Source organism: Silene latifolia, chromosome 2 (genome assembly GCF_048544455.1).
Source record: "Silene latifolia isolate original U9 population chromosome 2, ASM4854445v1, whole genome shotgun sequence".
Lineage (NCBI taxonomy): Eukaryota > Viridiplantae > Streptophyta > Magnoliopsida > Caryophyllales > Caryophyllaceae > Silene > Silene latifolia.
The window spans coordinates 55837800-55855504 of NC_133527.1; the positions used below are offsets into that span (position 1 = coordinate 55837800).

At 39.8% G+C, this 17705-nt stretch overlaps 1 protein-coding gene across 1 annotated transcript; it reads right to left on the bottom strand.

The window, feature by feature from the left end:
* Window positions 1-227: 227 nt before the first annotated feature.
* LOC141640824 (uncharacterized) lies at window positions 228-1446 on the bottom strand. The gene is made up of 2 exons (XM_074449505.1): window positions 1053-1446; window positions 228-604 (listed from the first exon to the last, which is right to left on the bottom strand). The coding sequence occupies exons 1-2, from the start codon at window positions 1444-1446 to the stop codon at window positions 228-230; spliced, it is 771 nt and encodes a 256-aa protein (XP_074305606.1).
* Between the last annotated feature and the right edge of the window lie 16259 nt (window positions 1447-17705).

Below are 17705 nucleotides of genomic sequence, written 5' to 3' on the forward strand. Positions count from 1 at the left end.
AAAAATAAAATACAAGTACATTAATAGTAAGAAGAAATAAAAGACGCTAAACTAATACATTTCTTAAAAATAAAAATAAAATATTAATTGCTACTACCAAATTTTTGCCATATATGCTCGATCAAATCGTGTTTAAGAGCATTATGAGTTTCTCTATTTTGAAGTCGTGATTGATTGTTCATGTAAGTCGATAAACTTGCAATTCATTGAGTTGAATATGTAGATAGTTAGGTATCGTCATCAAGATCTTCCCCTTCAAAGTCGGGAGTATCATATTGGTTAAGATATGTGACACGTTCATCTTCTACTATCATATTATGCATTATTATACATGCCATAATGATTTTATCCATCAAGTTAGGATCCCATACTAGACTTGGTTTTTTGATAAATGCAAATGGAGCTTGTAATACTCCAAATGCACGTTCCACATCTTTTCGGACAGCTTCTTGATGTTGTGCGAACAATTTGTGTTTTTGAATCACAGGAGTACTGATTGACTTAACAAAAGAAGCCCATGATGGATATATACCATCAGTAAGATAATATCCCATATTGTACCGATTACCATTCACGTAATAATTAACTTCTGGAGCACGCCCTTCTAAGATGTCGTCAAACACAGGAGAACGATGAAGTACATTTATATCATTCAACGAACCCGGTGTTCCAAAGAACGCGTGTCATATCCAAAGATCATAACTTGCACGCAACGGCTTCTAAAATAATTGTTGCTTTCCCACTTCTTCCTGCATATTTCCCTTGCCAAGCAGTTGGACAATTTTTCCATTGCCAATGCATACAGTCGATACTTCCCATCGTACCTGGGAATCCCCTTTATTCCCCTACATGCAATAATCTTGCCACATCTTGTTCGTTTGGTCTTCTTAGGTATTGGTTCCCAAATTGTGTAATAACTCCTTCCACAAACTTGGTGATACATTTTGAAATTTGTGCGGTTCTCATTCGTAAATACTCATCAACAGCATCACAAGCTGATCCATAAGCTAGAACCCTTATAGCTACAGTGCATTTTTGCTATGTCGAATGACCTTCCCGACCAGATCCATTTGGTCCTGCTTGAAAAAATGTATCATTTACACTCACAGCTTCAACTAATCGAAGAAAAAGAGGTTTTCGTATACGAAATCTACGCCTATATAAGTGATCAGGGTAGACAGGATTATCATGAAAATAATCTTTGAATAACCGCATGTGACCTTCCTCTCGGTTTCTTTCGTAGTATCTACGCTTTTTTTTAGGGGTAGGATTTGATGGTTGCGAAAATAGATTTGAATTGGAACCTATCATATCATTAACCATGTTATCCATGCGACGATTTTGTTGCATATTTCTTGTTTGTCGTTCATAGAAATCTCTCATTCGTTGATCAAAAGAAATGATATTAGAATCGTTTAGGTTTCTTTCATTTTCAGAATCAGACATATTTTTGGTTATTATTGGTTGAGAGATAAATGTAGGTAATAGATTTTGTTGAATTGTATATCACATTTTCCTAAGTCAAGCATGTTATATAGATATTAGAATACTGAAACACAATAATTTAGTTTGTAATTATGTTAGACATGAAATGATGTTACAATGACAATAAACTGACAACATGCTACACTAAAATGATGTGACAATACACTGACAATAAAATTAAGACATTACACTGACAATAAAAAGAAATGACAATACACTAATTTAAATGAAATGACAGTATACTGACTTGAAATTAAATGAAATTGCAGTACACTGACTTGATATGAAATGACAATACACTGACTTCTACATTGACAATAAAATTAAGGCATTACAACTGAAACGAAGTGACAATACACAACTAAAAATTTTTACCCATCACTTTCTCTGTAAGATCTTCTATCATAGGTTCTTGTGCCGGAGTTAAATGAGTTTTTGCCAATAATGTGTTCAATATTGCGGCATAGCTCTTGTGCTTCTCAGCTTCATCTCTTTCTTTATTAAACCTGGCCATTTCTTGAATTTGCCTTTCCGACATTTCGAGCTCTTTTTTTCTTATTATTCTCATTGCACGATACTCTTCAGTGAACTCGCTATTATGTGAAGATTCTGTAACTTTCTGTTTTCCTCTTTTCTTTTTAGCAGTATCCCTCCCTTGAGGGCGATTAATACTAGATGTAGGAATACTAGTTGGAGTATCATGATTTGTAGGAATGACATAATCTCCATCTTCATTGGTTTTTGATCTTTTCGTGCTTCCTCCACTTTATTGGATGATATCATCGCCTTCTTCAACATATTGATTGCCTCCCATTTCCATCCCCGTTGGAACTTACCATTTTTCTTAGTTTACTCATCACTTCTTCAAAAACTACCATTTCATTGAAATTGGAGCTAGTGTTTAGAGTGTATTGAGCATGTGCGCCTTTCTTAACATCACTTATGCTCATTCCACTTGATTTTCTCGCGTATGCTTTTCTATAACAAGCAACCCACATATTGACATTTCTACAAATTCTTTGATGACGATCTTTCATCGAATCCAAATTTCTTTCACTAATTGTATCTGGATGTTCTCGTCGATATTGTTCATACATTTCCATCACCCTTGCCCACAAACCCTCACCCTTTTGATTATTCCCTTTAATCTCATCGCAACTATAATAACACCACGATTTCATAAGAATCATGTCCTCCTCAACACTCCATGAACTTGGAGTTGATCTTATCCTAGTTTTTTTTGCTTTTCTTGATTCTCTTGAAATAAATTTTTTGAGATATTTTGAGAAATTAGAACATTTTGAGAATTTGATTGATCTTGCAAATTTGGATAAAATTGAGGGTTATGATAATATGGGGGAGTTAGGTAATTGTGTGCATTTGTATTAATTTGAGAGTTTATAGTATTGTTTTGGGGTGATAAAGATGTTTGGTAATTTCTAAAATCAAAATTTGGGAGTGTTTATTTTGTGAAGTATTTGAGGTATTTCCAAAATTAGGGTCATTAAGATCCATAATTATTGAAATATAATAGATAAATTTTATAGAAGTTAGAAATAATATTTTGGATATTAAAAGTGAAAGAGGAAAAATATAGAATTTTTTTGTGATGAAAAATATATCAAGATTGGTCTCTATTTAAAGAGTATGAAAAAATATGACCGTTTGTGAAATTTATTTATTTTTTTAATAAATTTTTCTTATAAAAAAAGAGCTGTTAAGAGTAGTAATGGATAGAAAATGAACATAAATATTGCCTCTCACTTTTCTGCGTTGAATAGAAAACTTTAATGGGATGTCTTTTTTTTTTAAAGTAGAAAATGAGTTGGCCATTTAGGAGTGAACAAGTGTCATGGGTAGGAAAAAGAGGAGTGTCACAACACTAGATTACTCTGCAACACAAGTTCACGATTTATTTTTTCCAGTGATTATTTAACTAATTCTTTTTGGTGATTTTTTTTTGTCCTTTAGTGTCAAATGTCATTGTTGTATAGAGTCTTAGAATTGAGACGCAACAATCAGGATCAGAATAGAAATAAAAACTTATATTATTTCCTCTCTTATTCTTTAGAATTTTAGTAATAAAACTAGTGCGCAAATACACGGTTTTTTAGATAAATAAGTTATAGAATTTAACAATTAAACTAATAGTATTTAATACTCCCTCATATTCTGGATAATAGTCCCATTGTGGACATGGCACGGGAATTAAGGAAAGGAGTTAAATAATATAAAGTATTGTGGTGGGGTGGGGTGAGGTAATTGGAGAGAGGGAAGGTATTGTGGGGTATTATTGTGAGTGAAGTGATTAAAATAAGTATTGTTTTGGGTTGGGGTGGGGTATTGTTATGGGGTTGAAGTGATTAAAATAAGTATAAAAGTTTACCAAAAATAGACAATGGGACATTATTGTGAATAGGAGGGAATATCATTTTTAAAAGAGTAGTTAGGTAATTTGTCTTGTTTATTTAAAAATTATACGACGATTTATGAAAATATTTGAGCATAGTTATTGCCAATATTTATGGTATAAAATTAAGGATTATTTAACATAAATACTCCAAACTATTGTCTCCCTTATTAAAATACTCCGAACTTTAATTTAACTCACAATAAACTATAGTATTAACACCCTCTTCTCATATCATACTCGGGTAACCGACTACCTGTTTAGCAAGTCACCCCATTATTATCCTTACAAAACAACCCATTGACATACGCTACTATTATCATTCGCAAATCAAGAACATCACAACTGCCACCATCCACCATAAGTCATAATCACGGACCGCCTAAGCCCAACTCTCGACCGTCACAATGACACCTCCTACGCCCCCCAAGCCCCAAATTAATAATTACCCCAAATCGATTTGGAGATCTAGGGTTTTAGAAATATAAATCAATTGTTGGTGGAGGGGTACATGACGACGACAAAGAGGTAGGACTGACTGTTGTAGGATGCACAAGGTTGCAGTCGCGGTGGTCGATGGTAGGAAAGCGAGGCACGACGGCAAACGGCATGAAGGCGAAGCAGAGAGGGTCGCGACCTCTATTTGTAGACAAAGCAGTGTAGAGGAGGATGCGAAGGTGAAGAATGGTGGTCAACAGTTGTATATGGCAGCGAAATATGGGTGGTCGTGGTGAATGATGGTTGAAATTGCTGTAAAAAATAGGCGGTAGGTGGTGGTTAAAAGGGTGATGTATGAACGGTAATAGGATCTAGGAGGGTGATGTATAGGTTCTAATGGTAGAGAGGTGATTTAAATTGCAACAAAAAATGCAGGAGAAAGAATGAAGAAAATGAAGTTGGAGTTTAATTGTAAATGGTGGTACATGGGTTTGCGTTGTATATTGGAGAAAAGTTGGTCTTAAAAAATTGAAGATGGAGGAAGTTGGTAGAAGGAGTAACATTAATGGAAGCAAGTTTGGGAAAGAAGAAGAAGTTGTGGGTCCCGCACTATGTTTACCTGTTACTTTAGGTTGAAAATGAGACGATTCTATTAAAAGCGAAGGGGTGTAATAGTTGAGTATATTGCTAGTTAAATCAAAGTTTGGAGTAATTTGAGAAGTAGCTCAATAGTTTGGAGTATTTCGATTAAATAACCCTAAAATTAATTAAGAGACAAATATTGTGTAATAGTAAATATTCTAGTGAGACCAATTAATAAGAATGTAAATATTCCAAAGTAGTACATCACTTGGGCGGAATTGTTTTTTTTTTTTTTTAGATTCCTTAATCTTTTAGTAGTAGGGGGATTAGTCTTTAATTAAATCACAAGATCAAGTCTTTTGTAATCGATTTTCAAGATCTATCATTTTCATGCCTAATATAATTCATAGTTGGTATAATTTCTTTCTCCTTTATCTTTTATATCATTTATTTCCCTTTTATGTTTATTCCAATTTTAGTTGGTAATTAGTTTAAATTTTGTATCTTTATTGTGTTACTTATATTTATTTTATGTTTAATGTTAGTGGGTAGCATGATTAATTTAGTTTAATTATATTTAGTGAGTAGATTAAACTAGGGTTAAGGGGAAGCTCTTGTGGGACTAATAGGTTTGATTTGAGTTGTGTTTGAATGCTAAATGTTTATTTGTGTAATACTCCGTATTTATAAGTCTTGGGGTACTCTATCGAGTAGGCCTTACTCTGTCGAGTAAGGGTAAGTTGCGTTTTAGAAAAGTTTCTGACCTGTTGGGTACTCGATCGAGTAGCTGAGGCACTCGATCGAGTAAGGGGGTACTCGATCGAGTACCTCGGGTACTCGATCGAGTAGCCGGTTTTACGGGAAGTTTTCTCGGGTTTTGTTAATTATGCGATTAAGGTATATAAGCTTTGTCGTCATTATTCTAAATCACTTTTGCAAAACCTAAATTACTGTTTAAGAAAGAAAGCAAGCAAGTTCTTCATCCTAATCGCATTATTAGCAATACCCGGAGTTTGGAAGGTCAGTTCTTAGCGTTGATTATACCGTTGAGTTCCTTGCGTCGAGGGTAAGATCTATGTACCCTTTTTATTGTCTTTCCTTTGATTTTGTTAAACCCTAATTTAGAGATTTGGGGGTTTATGTGTAGTATGTGATTTGGTAGCCTTTATGTGTTGTATGATAGGAGGAGGGTTCATAGAGGAAGCTTTTTGATTCAAAGAAGAGAGACCGTCGATTGTGTGCTTACCGGGTAGGATTTCCTACTCGCATTAGTCCCATAATGGGATATTGGTTGATGTGTTGTGTTTGGTTGTTTGATATAGTAATTGTATTGTGATTGTGGTTGTGATCGTTGTTGATGGATCGCGAGGCGTGGCCTCGGCTGAGTGGGGTCACTTGCGGGAGTGGCTTCACGCCCTAGTTTCGCCTTCTGTGGAACCCGCCACAGAAGGGATGTGCACATTAATGGACAGGGTTATCGCTCACTATGTGGAGCGGGGATTTGGTGGGTACGGCTGCGGTCCCCCACTGGCAGGGCTGGTCCAGTGGACAGTCAGTGATTGAGATGATTGGATTTGGCGTGATTGTGTGTGTGACAGATAAGCTGTCTGTTTATCTTATTGTTAATATATATTGAATTGTGTGATTAGTACTGACCCCGGTGTTGTTTTGTAAACCTGCGGTGATCCATTCGGGGATGGTGAGCAGATATTGAGCAGGTATTGAGATGAGTACTGGGATAGCTGGGATGGCCACGACATGATGATAGGAGTCTTCCGCTGTAGCTTATTAGTTTATTTACATTTCGATTAGAACATCGTTTGAGAACATGTATCGTACTTTTGGTTTGGTTTTGAGAATTGTAACTCTTCGCTAAGTATTTATAATTAAACGTTGTTTCTTCATTGTTATTTGATTATCATTGCCTCGGGTAACCGAGATGGTAATGTCTTCATACCTGAGTGGTCCTGGTAAGGCACTTGGAGTATGGGGGTGTTACAAATGGTATCAGAGCGACGATCCTGAAACCTGTAACCAATGAACCTAATGAACATAGGGAGTCAATTAAAATGAACCCGGGGTAAAAGTTGTAGGAGCTAATGCAAAGGCTTGGGAGACGTCCTAAAGTCGCGAAGTCGCCCTACAATTTTGAACCGGTCACATGGGGGGAGTGTTTGTCGAGTCGTATGTGTGTTTGGTTAACTTGTGTAAGAATGTGATGAAATGTGTTAATTGTTGGATGTTCGAAGTAGAAGGTTGAGAATGTGAAAGAAAGGTTAATGAAATATGTGGAAACTGTTGATGGAATGATAGCATGTTGAATGTTTTACAATGTGGCATTTAATAACATGATGAAGTGATCTCGTAGATCGTATGAAAAGATGCGTAGCATGTTTAGTTATGATATAATGTAGTTTTATAAAGTTTAGCATGTTAGCATATGACGTAGCATGCGGGTAGCTTTTATGAGTTGGCATGACTCGATCGAGTGGGACTGACTCGATCGGGTGGGTTTTTGACGATTTTGAGTCCAGAATCGTGTTTTTGGGTACTCGATCGAGTAACTAGGGGTACTCGATCGAGTAGGGGGTCACTCGATCTAGCTACTCGGTCGAGTATGTAAGAGATCAGAAGGTCTGTTTGGGGTCTGATGTTTGGGTACTCGATCGAGTATGTTGGGCACTCGATCGAGTAGCCCGTTACTCGATCGAGTGTGTGTGGGAACTCGATCGAGTAGGTTCTGGGCAGCGTGTTTTCATGTTTTGAGGTTTAGTACGTGTGTTTATGTCTACCCTTTCTTATATATAGTTTCAAGATGCCGCCCAAGAAGACTGCTTTGTACGCAAGAGCTGAGCTTATGAACATAGATGACATCGTTAAGATGTTGGAGCATCAGGATGCTCTCACTGAGGCTTTAAAGACTGTGGGGAAAGATAAGGATAAGGATAAGGAGAAGGAGGTTGATCATTCTAAAATCAACCTCTATATCGCGAGGTTTAACCCGAAAGAGTACAAGGGAGTTGGGGAACCTAACCTTCTTGATAGTTGGCTGAGAGAGATGGAGAACATATTAGATTTGGTTCACCGTCCCGATGAGATGAGAGTGGAACAGTGCGTTCTATCCGAGGGAGGCAGCTGGCAAGTGGTGGGATACAGTGAAAGTGAGTGCTAAGGAGATATATACAAGCCAAGGGTTACCTGCTATACCTTGGGAGGAGTTTCGTAGGGCTGTGAGGAAGGAGTTTGTATCGGAACATGTGAGAAGTAAGTTGAGGGAAGAGTTTGACAGTTTTAAGATGACCGCTGAGATGTCTGTGGCCGAGTACTACGGCAATTCAATGAGAAGTCTAGGTATCTTTGAGGATATGGGTTTGAGTGAGGATAACCTGGCGTTGAGGTTTGAGAGGGGGTTGACCCCTAAGATTATGGATAAGTTACCCGTGGGGATCCTTACTGATGTTAAGGAAGCTTATGAGAGGGCTGGGAGAGCTAAGAGGTTGGTGGAGATGGCTCAGGAGAGGTCAGGTGGTGAGAAAAGGAAGTCTGAGAGCGAGGGTGGTGGCCAGTCTAATCACAAGAAAGGCAACCACAATCGATCTAAGGGATTTTCTTCCGGGTCGTGTTCGATCTTTGGGGCTTCCTTTGGGCGCGGCCGTGGAAGTGTGAGTAATAGTTGGGGAGTGACCTGCTATAGCTGTGGTGGTGTAGGCCACAAGAGACATGAGTGCACAAGTGCACCGGGATCTTTCCAGAGACCTGCATAGAGCTTCGCGAGCAACAGACCGGCTGGATCATGGCCAAACCGGGGAAGTCAGAGTTACCAGAGTGGAGGCAACCGCAACGGCGGTAATTCTTATCAGAAACCACCAACGAACAACAACAACAATCAAGGGTCGGGTGCTAAGCCGACCACATCAGCCAGTACTGTCCAGGGAGGTGGGCAGAAGACCAGTGGCAAGTTATTCATGATGGAGAAGAAAGCAGCCGAGGAAGATGCGCACGTTATCTCCGGTACTTTTCTTGTAAATGGTATTCCTACCTTTGTTTTGTTTGATTCGGGGGCTTCTCAGTCGTTTGTGTCTTCGAGTCATGTTAAACAGTTGGGTTTGAGGGTATATGAGTCTGTTAGTGAGCGAGTTTTTATACCTTCGGGTGAGTCTGTATCATGTGGGAGATTGTTTAGAGATGTATCTATGATAGTTGGGCAAGTTGATCTACCTGTAGACTTGCTAGAGTTTCCTTTTGATGGTTTTGAGATGATAGTCGGGATGGATTGGTTAGGAAAGTATAAAGCTAAGATAGACTGTCATCAAAAGAAAGTGTCTTTAAGAGGTCCTAAGGGTGTTAGTGTGTCTTATCGTGGGTTTCTAGTCAAACCCAAAGTTAAGTTGATTGCAGCTGTCACCTTGAAGTCTTATCTGAGGAAGGGATGTCCTTTGATCTTGTGCCATGTGAGAGATGACCGGATAGAGAGTCCGACAATTGATGAGATACCAGTGGTGGGAGAGTTTGCAAATGTTTTTCCAGAGGAGATTCCGGGGTTGCCACCAAAGAGGGAGATAGATTTCACCGTTGAGTTGAAACCAGGGACGGGGCCAATCTCTAAGGCACCGTACCGTATGGGTCCTAAGGAGATGGAGGAGCTTAGGAAGCAGTTGGATGATTTGATAGAGAAGGGATACATTAGACCAAGTGTATCGTCGTGGGGAGCACCAGTTCTTTTCGTGAAGAAGAAAGATGGGAGTTTGAGGTTATGCATAGATTACAGGGAGCTGAACCGAGAGACGATAAAGAACAAGTATCCTTTGCCAAGGATAGATGACCTGTTTGATCAGTTGAGTGGTGTATCAGTCTTTTCTAAGATTGATTTGAGGTCGGGGTACCATCAGGTGAAGATTAGAGAGGTGGACATACCAAAGTCTCACGTCGAGGTATGGCCATTATGAGTATGTGGTGATGCCGTTTGGGTTGTCTAATGCACCGGCAGTGTTTATGGACTTGATGAATAGAATCTTCAGACAGTTCTTGGACCAGTTTGTAGTGGTATTTATCGATGACATCTTAGTCTACTCTAAGACTAAGGAGGAGCATGAGGAGCATCTAAGGATCGTGTTGCAAACTTTGAGGGATCACGAGTTGTATGCTAAGCTATCCAAGTGTGAGTTCTGGTTAGAGAAAGTTTCTTTTCTGGGGCATGTGATCTCTAAAGATGGGGTAGCTGTGGATCCGGCGAAGATAGAAGCAGTGACAAAGTGGGAAGCACCAAAGAATGTTGCCGAGGTTAGGAGTTTCTTGGGTTTAGTTGGATACTACAGACGGTTCGTGAAGGATTTCTCCAATATAGCTAGACCTATGACAGCATTGATGAGGAAAGAGAACAGGTTTCGTTGGGATGAGAGTTGTGAGACGGCGTTCCAAACATTAAAGGAGCGTTTGACCACAGCTCCTGTCTTAGCATTGCCTGAAGGGACCAAGAACTTTGAGGTTTATACAGATGCCTCGAAGAATGGGTTGGGATGTGTGTTGATGCAGAATAGTAAAGTAATTGCCTATGCTTCTAGGCAATTGAAGCCTTATGAGGAGAACTACCCTACTCATGATCTGGAGTTGGGGGCTGTGGTGTTTGCTCTCAAGATTTGGAGACATTACCTTTATGGAGCAATCTTTAAGGTATTTTCTGATCACAAGAGTCTCAAGTACATCTTCACTCAGAAGGAGTTGAACATGAGACAGAGGAGGTGGATGGAGCTGATTGGCGATTATGACATGGAAATCATCTACCATGAAGGGAAGGCCAATGTTGTAGCTGATGCTTTGAGTAGGAAGAGTGTACATTCTCTGTGTACAGCTCTATCTTTGATGAGGCTGAGAGATGAGGTAGCGAGCTTTGGGATACATATGATGCAGAAAGGAGATGCCATGGGTGATATGACAGTACAGCTTGAGTTTTATGATGATATTCGAGGTAAGCAGGCGTTGGACCCTAAGATAGTGGAGTGGAGAGCTGGAGTAGAGAAAGGGACAGTGTCCCGGTTTTCTATTCATACAGATGGTAGTTTGAGGTTTGATGGTAGGTGGTGTGTTCCTAATGATGAGGAGTTCAAAAAGACTATCATGACAGAGGCACATTGCACACCATATTCAGTACATCCGGGTGGTGACAAGCTATACAAGGATTTGAAGAAAACGTTTTGGTGGCCTGGGATGAAGAAAGAGACAGCTGAGTTTGTGTCCCGTTGTTTGACATGCCAGAGAGTTAAAGGGGAACAGCGACGACCACAAGGTAAGATTCAGTCTTTAGAGGTACCTGAGTGGAAGTGGGAATCCATTTCCATGGACTTCATTGTGGGTTTGCCAAAGAGTCAACAAGATAACAACATGATTTGGGTAATAGTGGATCGACTGACCAAGTCAGCTCACTTTGTTCCGATGAAAGATACATGGACTAAGGCACAATTGACTATGGCCTATCGAAAGAACGTGCTTAAGTTACATGGAGTCCCTAAGGACATAGTGTCTGACAGAGATGCGAGGTTTATATCGAGGTTTTGGAAGGAGTTGCAAGAATCGTTGGGAACAACTTTGAAGATGAGTACAGCATTTTATCCTGCGACAGACGGGCAGACTGAGAGAACAATCAGGACTCTTGAGGATATGTTGCGAGCTTGTGTGATGGATTTTGGTGGTAGCTGGGAGCAGAGGTTGGACTTGATAGAATTTTCTTACAATAACAGCTATCACACTAGTATTGGTATGACACCGTTTGAGGCTTTGTATGGGAGAAGATGTAGGAGTCCAATCTGTTGGGACGATAGTCTTTGAGGCAAAGTGGTTTTAGGACCAGAGATGGTGCATGAGATGGTGGAACAGTTAAGATGATCGGGAACGGATGAGAGCAAAAATCGGGATAGGCAAAAGAGTTATGCAGATCTACATCGCCGGGATATAGAGTTTCAGGTTGGGGATAAGGTTCTTCTGAAAGTGTCTCCTATGCGTGGGGTTATGAGATTTGGGAAGAAAGGCAAGCTAAGTCAGAAGTTTATAGGGCCGTATGAGATCTTAGAGCGGGTTGGGGAAGTTGCATATCGTCTGGCTTTACCAGCTGCATTAGAGAGAGTGCATAATGTGTTTCATGTATCGCAGCTGCGGAAGTATGTGAGTGACCCGTCACATGTGTTAGAGGTCGAGAACTTAGAGCTAGATGAGTCCTTATCATATCTTGAGGTGCCTAAACAGATTCTAGACCGAAAGGTTAGAAAGACTAGGAGTGGTGAGACAGTTCTGCTCAAGATCCTTTGGTCTAACCACGAGACCGAGGAAGCTACATGGGAGCCAGAGGAGGCTATGAAAGAGCGTTACCCTTTCCTTTTTTATCAGGTATGTATGGTTACGGGGACGTAACCTTGTTTCTTTTAGGGGGGTAGGAGATGATCGCGAACAGTTTTTAAGAGTTTTATACCCCTTTTATATGTTGTGTCGGGATGTTTGTCGGGATAAGTTGGGTTAGTAACATGTTTTATGTTGAATTTTGTATGGTTGTTGAGTCGGGAATGTTATGGGAGTACTTTTGTTTAGTAGTGGTTGAACTTCGGGGACGAAGTTCCTTTTAAGGAGGGAAGACTGTAATACTCCGTATTTATAAGTCTTGGGGTACTCTATCGAGTAGGCCTTACTCTGTTGAGTAAGGGTAAGTTGCGTTTTAGAAAAGTTTCGACTGTTGGGTACTCGATCGAGTAGGTAGGGGCACTCGATCGAGTAAGGGGGTACTCGATCGAGTACCTCGGGTACTCGATCGAGTAGCGGTTTTGAGGGGAGTTTTCTCGGGTTTTGTTAATTATGCGATTAAGGTATATAAGCTTTGTCGTCATTATTCTAAATCACTTTTGCAAAACCTAAATTACTGTTTAAGAGAGAAAGCAAGCAAGTTCTTCATCCTAATCGCATTATTAGCAATACCCGGAGTTTGGAAGGTCAGTTCTTAGCGTTGATTATACCGTTGAGTTCCTTGCGTCGAGGGTAAGATCTATGTACCCTTTTTATTGTCTTTCCTTTGATTTTGTTAAACCTTAATTTAGAGATTTGGGGGTTTATGTGTAGTATGTGATTTGGTAGCCTTTATGTGTTGTATGATAGGAGGAGGGTTCATAGAGGAAGCTTTTTGATTCAAGAGAGAGACCGTCGATTGTGTGCTTACCAGGTAGGATTTCCTACTCAGTATTAGTCCCATAATGGGATATTGGTTGATGTGTTGTGTTTGGTTGTTTGATATAGTAATTGTATTGTGATTGTGGTTGTGATCGTTGTTGATGGTTCGCGAGGCGTGGCCTCGGCGAGGGGGTCACTTGCGGGAGTGGCTTCACGCCCTAGTTTCGCCTTCTGTGGAACCCGCCACCGAAGGGATGTGCACATTAATGGACAGGGTTATCGCTCACTATGTGGAGCGGGGATTTGGTGGGTACGGCCGCGGTCCCCCATCGGCGGTGGTCGGTCCAAAGGGACGATCGGTGATTGAGATGATTGGATTTGGCGTGATTGTGTGTGTGATGATAAAGTCGTCTGTTTATCTTATTGTTAATATATATTGAATTGTGTGATTAGTACGACCCCGTGTTGTTTTGTAAACTGCGGTGATCCATTCGGGGATGGTGAGCGGATATTGAGCAGTATTGAGATGAGTACTTGGGATAGCCGGGATGGCCACGACATGATGATAGGAGTCTTCCGCTGTAGCTTATTAGTTTATTTACATTTCAGTTAGAACAGTCAGTTTGAGAACATGTATCGTACTTTTGGTTTGGTTTTGAGAATTGTAACTCTTCGCTAAGTATTTATAATTAAACGTTGTTTCTTCTTTGTTATTTGATTATCATTGCCTCGGGTAACCGAGATGGTAATGTCTTCATACCTGAGTGGTCCTGGTAAGGCACTTGGAGTATGGGGTTGTTACAATTTGCCTCTTATCTTGTGTTTTGAACATGTTTGTGGGATTGTTTGGACGAAAGTTTGGCCTTCCTTATTTGGTTTGACTTGCCTACGTCGAGAGTCGAGATTAGTTAGACCGCACTAGATACGTGAGTTAGGACTAGTTAGGACGAGAGTTCAACTAGGTTTGACCCAAGGACCGTATTATATCGAGAGATAGAGACACACCTAGACTTCATTCTTCGTTCCATCTTTTATATCGACTTAGACTAGACCCCTCCTACTTGAATGACCCTGAGACCCTAGCATTTTCTCTCATTGTTTTTACCTTGCATTAGTTTGCTTAGTTGTTTGCTTATATCATGTTTTTAGCTTAGACCTTAAATCAACCTTTCCGACCGACTAGACTAAAACGAGGACAAAGACTTATAAACCATTTCTAACACACCATCCTTGTGGATTCGGCACCCTACTTCTCTACTACATAGTTTTGGTTGTACGATTAATTTGTTTGATAGGCTTAGGCGACAAAAGCCACCATCATGCGCCATTGTGTATTGCATAATGAGGCACGGTGACAGAGAACTATGGCAGTGTGTATGGCGGTGATGTGATTGAGTTGGTACGAAGAGGGAGTGTACCATATTGGTATGAGTACGGTGCCAGGGAGTTGTGCCATATTTGCTGACAGGGGTGACGATTGGCTCGTAAAAGATGGGAAACCGGTCACTCGCAATCACTGTGTTATTATTCATTTGGTTGCTTCAGTATTTAGTCTATTGTTAGTTTTCATTATCGTCATTATTATTATTGGTATGTTATTGTTTATATCCCTACTCAACCAGTGGTTGATGTGTTTATGTCTTTTGTCAATTGTCACCTATTTTCGAGGTGCCCTGTGTTGATTCATTCGATAATTTCCGGTCATATGGGGAGCAGTTTAATTTAGCAGGTTTTAATAAGAGCTTATGTGGATGCTGTGCTGGGACATGAGGCGAGACGACGGAGTCTTTCGCGAGTCTAGTCTCGTATTTGAGTCTAGTCTCATATTTTCGTCCAGTGTTCTGTCAGACGTTAGTATCCTGTTTTGAATTCAAATATTATTTATTGACAAGCATGTAATCGGATTATCAAATCATGTTTCAGTTTTGTTGAGACAGTTTCGGTTAATGTTGTAATATTTATATTAAAGTACTTTATTATTGTTTGATTTTATTATCATTGCCTCGATTACCGAGATGGTAACACTTCTATTTAATCGGGAATGTCTTGTTAAAGGCTCCTACTTAAATGTGGATGTTACATTCTTCCTTAATAAAAGGCAAAAAACCTATCTTTTTCTTTCCCTGCTGTTTAGTCCAGCCTCCAATATCGTCCTCAGCTACACTATCAAGATTATAAGTGCCACTGTAATACCCCTCATTTCTGTGAAACACACTCGAACGAGTGTAAGGTACCACTCGACTGAGTGCTGTCTTACTCGACCGAGTGAGGTAACCGAGAGAGTAGTAGTGGCCAGGGTCTGATCATGTGACACTCGGCTGAGTGGCTTGCAAACTCGACTGAGTGCTCTGTCCACTCGATCGAGTGCTTAGCTTACTCGACCGAGTGAGACAGGTCAGTCTAATATTTTACGGGGGCCAGATTCCCTTTTTGGGTTTTAGTATATAAGGCTTACAATCAGATTTCTATTTATTTCTAAACCCTAAATTTCTCTCTCTAAAATCTCTCCCGCATCTCTCTACACTTCATTACACCAAATTACAGATCTACTTCTCATCTTGAAGAATTTGAAGATTGCACTCACATATTTTTGTTCCCCATCATCTAGTGAGTAATCCTCAACCGTTATTCTTTTATTTTCAATACTTTCATTTAAAACCACAAAACCCTATAAATTAGAGGTTTTCGTAATTAATTGGGTTTAAGGTTAATTAATGCCATCTAATGATAGTAGTAGTCAATGTACACTTATATTTTATCCTAGAACACATTTGTGATAGATTATACTCTATAATTGTAGGTGGAGACTTTGTAGAAGAAGATTTCTAATCTTTGCTTGTCTTGTGAAGACTTTGCTAAAAGGTAGGATTTTCCTTCTCGGTTTCAATATTATGATTGTTTACATGTGTTTTGATGAATTGTTCATGATAATTGGATACTCTTGATATTGTGGTGATTAAGATATGTTTATGGTGGATTATAACATTAATGATGATTATTGTGTTGTTGTTGATTTGTAATACTTGTAGAATATTTGTCTTTAACTTGTGTGGATTGGATGTAGTGGTGGTGTTGGAAGTGTACACCGCGGGTGTACATGTTCTAGTGGGGAGGTTCATGTGGGGAGTCGACTTTACGCCTGAGATTGCTTCTTGGAGGGACCCACCCTCAAGAAGGATGTCCACATAAATGGTTCAGGTTACCGGGTTCGCGCTGCGGTGCATACTCATGTACTCCGTGCTGCGGTGCAGTCCGGCAGGGGTTGGTGGCGGTGTTGTGATGCCGTCACTGGTGTGGTGGAGATTGTGTGGTGATATGAGTCGGATGTGGATTACGGATATGTGTGTTGGATACTTGGATTATATGTGTATTTGGGATTTATGTAATCATTTATATTATTAAAACTGATGTGGTTGTGTCTATGTAATTGTCACCTATTTACAGGGTGGCCTGTGTCGATCCATATGATATTTCCAATCATATTGGGAGCAGTTGATTTGACAAGTTGGTTTGCTTATTGATGATGAGCGGGAGGCTTGGAGCGGGATTTCACATTGTGAGTCCTCACCTAGTTCCTTTATGTTTCGGATTGTAAAATTTGGGCCATGAGGCTTTTGTACTTGTAATGTAATATATTTATCATTTAAATGTAGCTATTTAATAAATGTTGTTTCAAATAGCTGTATTTTTTTTCATTTCCTTGGCCAACCAAAATGTGTGACGCCTTCAAATGCTAGAAAGGCCTTGCTAAAGGCTTCCCGCTATTTGGGGGTGTTACAGCCACACCCACTAGATCATGAATATTGCGAGTTTTGGATAATTCTGCAACATGTAGCACCAAGATCGTATTTTTGGATTTGCTGTAGTAATTATTTCAGTAACCACAGTCGTGTTTGGTGGATTAGTGCTTAGATTTTGTGGCTCTAAAGAAGGAGCATAATGTTTAGTGGTGCTAACTTCCATGATTTCTGCGTAAAAATCCTAGATCTGTTTTTCCTTTCCTTTTCTCTTTCTATCTCTAAACATTCTCACTTTGTGCTCACGTGGGTTAAGTACCCCATCATTAATGATTATTCTTGGCACACCGAACCTTGGGAAAATGATAACTTTGAAGAACTTTATGACAACCTTAGAGTCGTTTGTTGGTGTTGGGCTTCGACCCACTTAGATACATAATCGACGACAACGAAGATATACTTGTTTCCGTGAGAAGTGGGAAAGGGGCTCATAAAGTCTATGCCCCGAACATAAAGAAACTCAACTTCCAAGATGATGTTCAATGGCATCTCATCTCTAGATAAGGGTCGTGTCCTTAGTTTTGTCACTTACTCGAGTACTAGTAAGGTTAAAGTGTGGGGATATTTGATAAATCTATTTTTCACCCCCATATTTGGACATTTCGACCATCCTTTTATCGTCTTAAAACGTGTAATTTAGGCATTATTAACTAGTTTTAGCCAAAACCGGTCTCATCTCACTCGTTGCGCCTTTTTGCATTTCCGAGGTTATTTACATGTAGTTATGCGTACTTCTTTAGGGACATCACATGGAAGCGTGGCGAGACGACATTCAGGACAAGAACGATGATAAAGAACAAATAACGAACCCACAAAGCGATGTTGGCGCAATTGAGCACTTGTCGCCG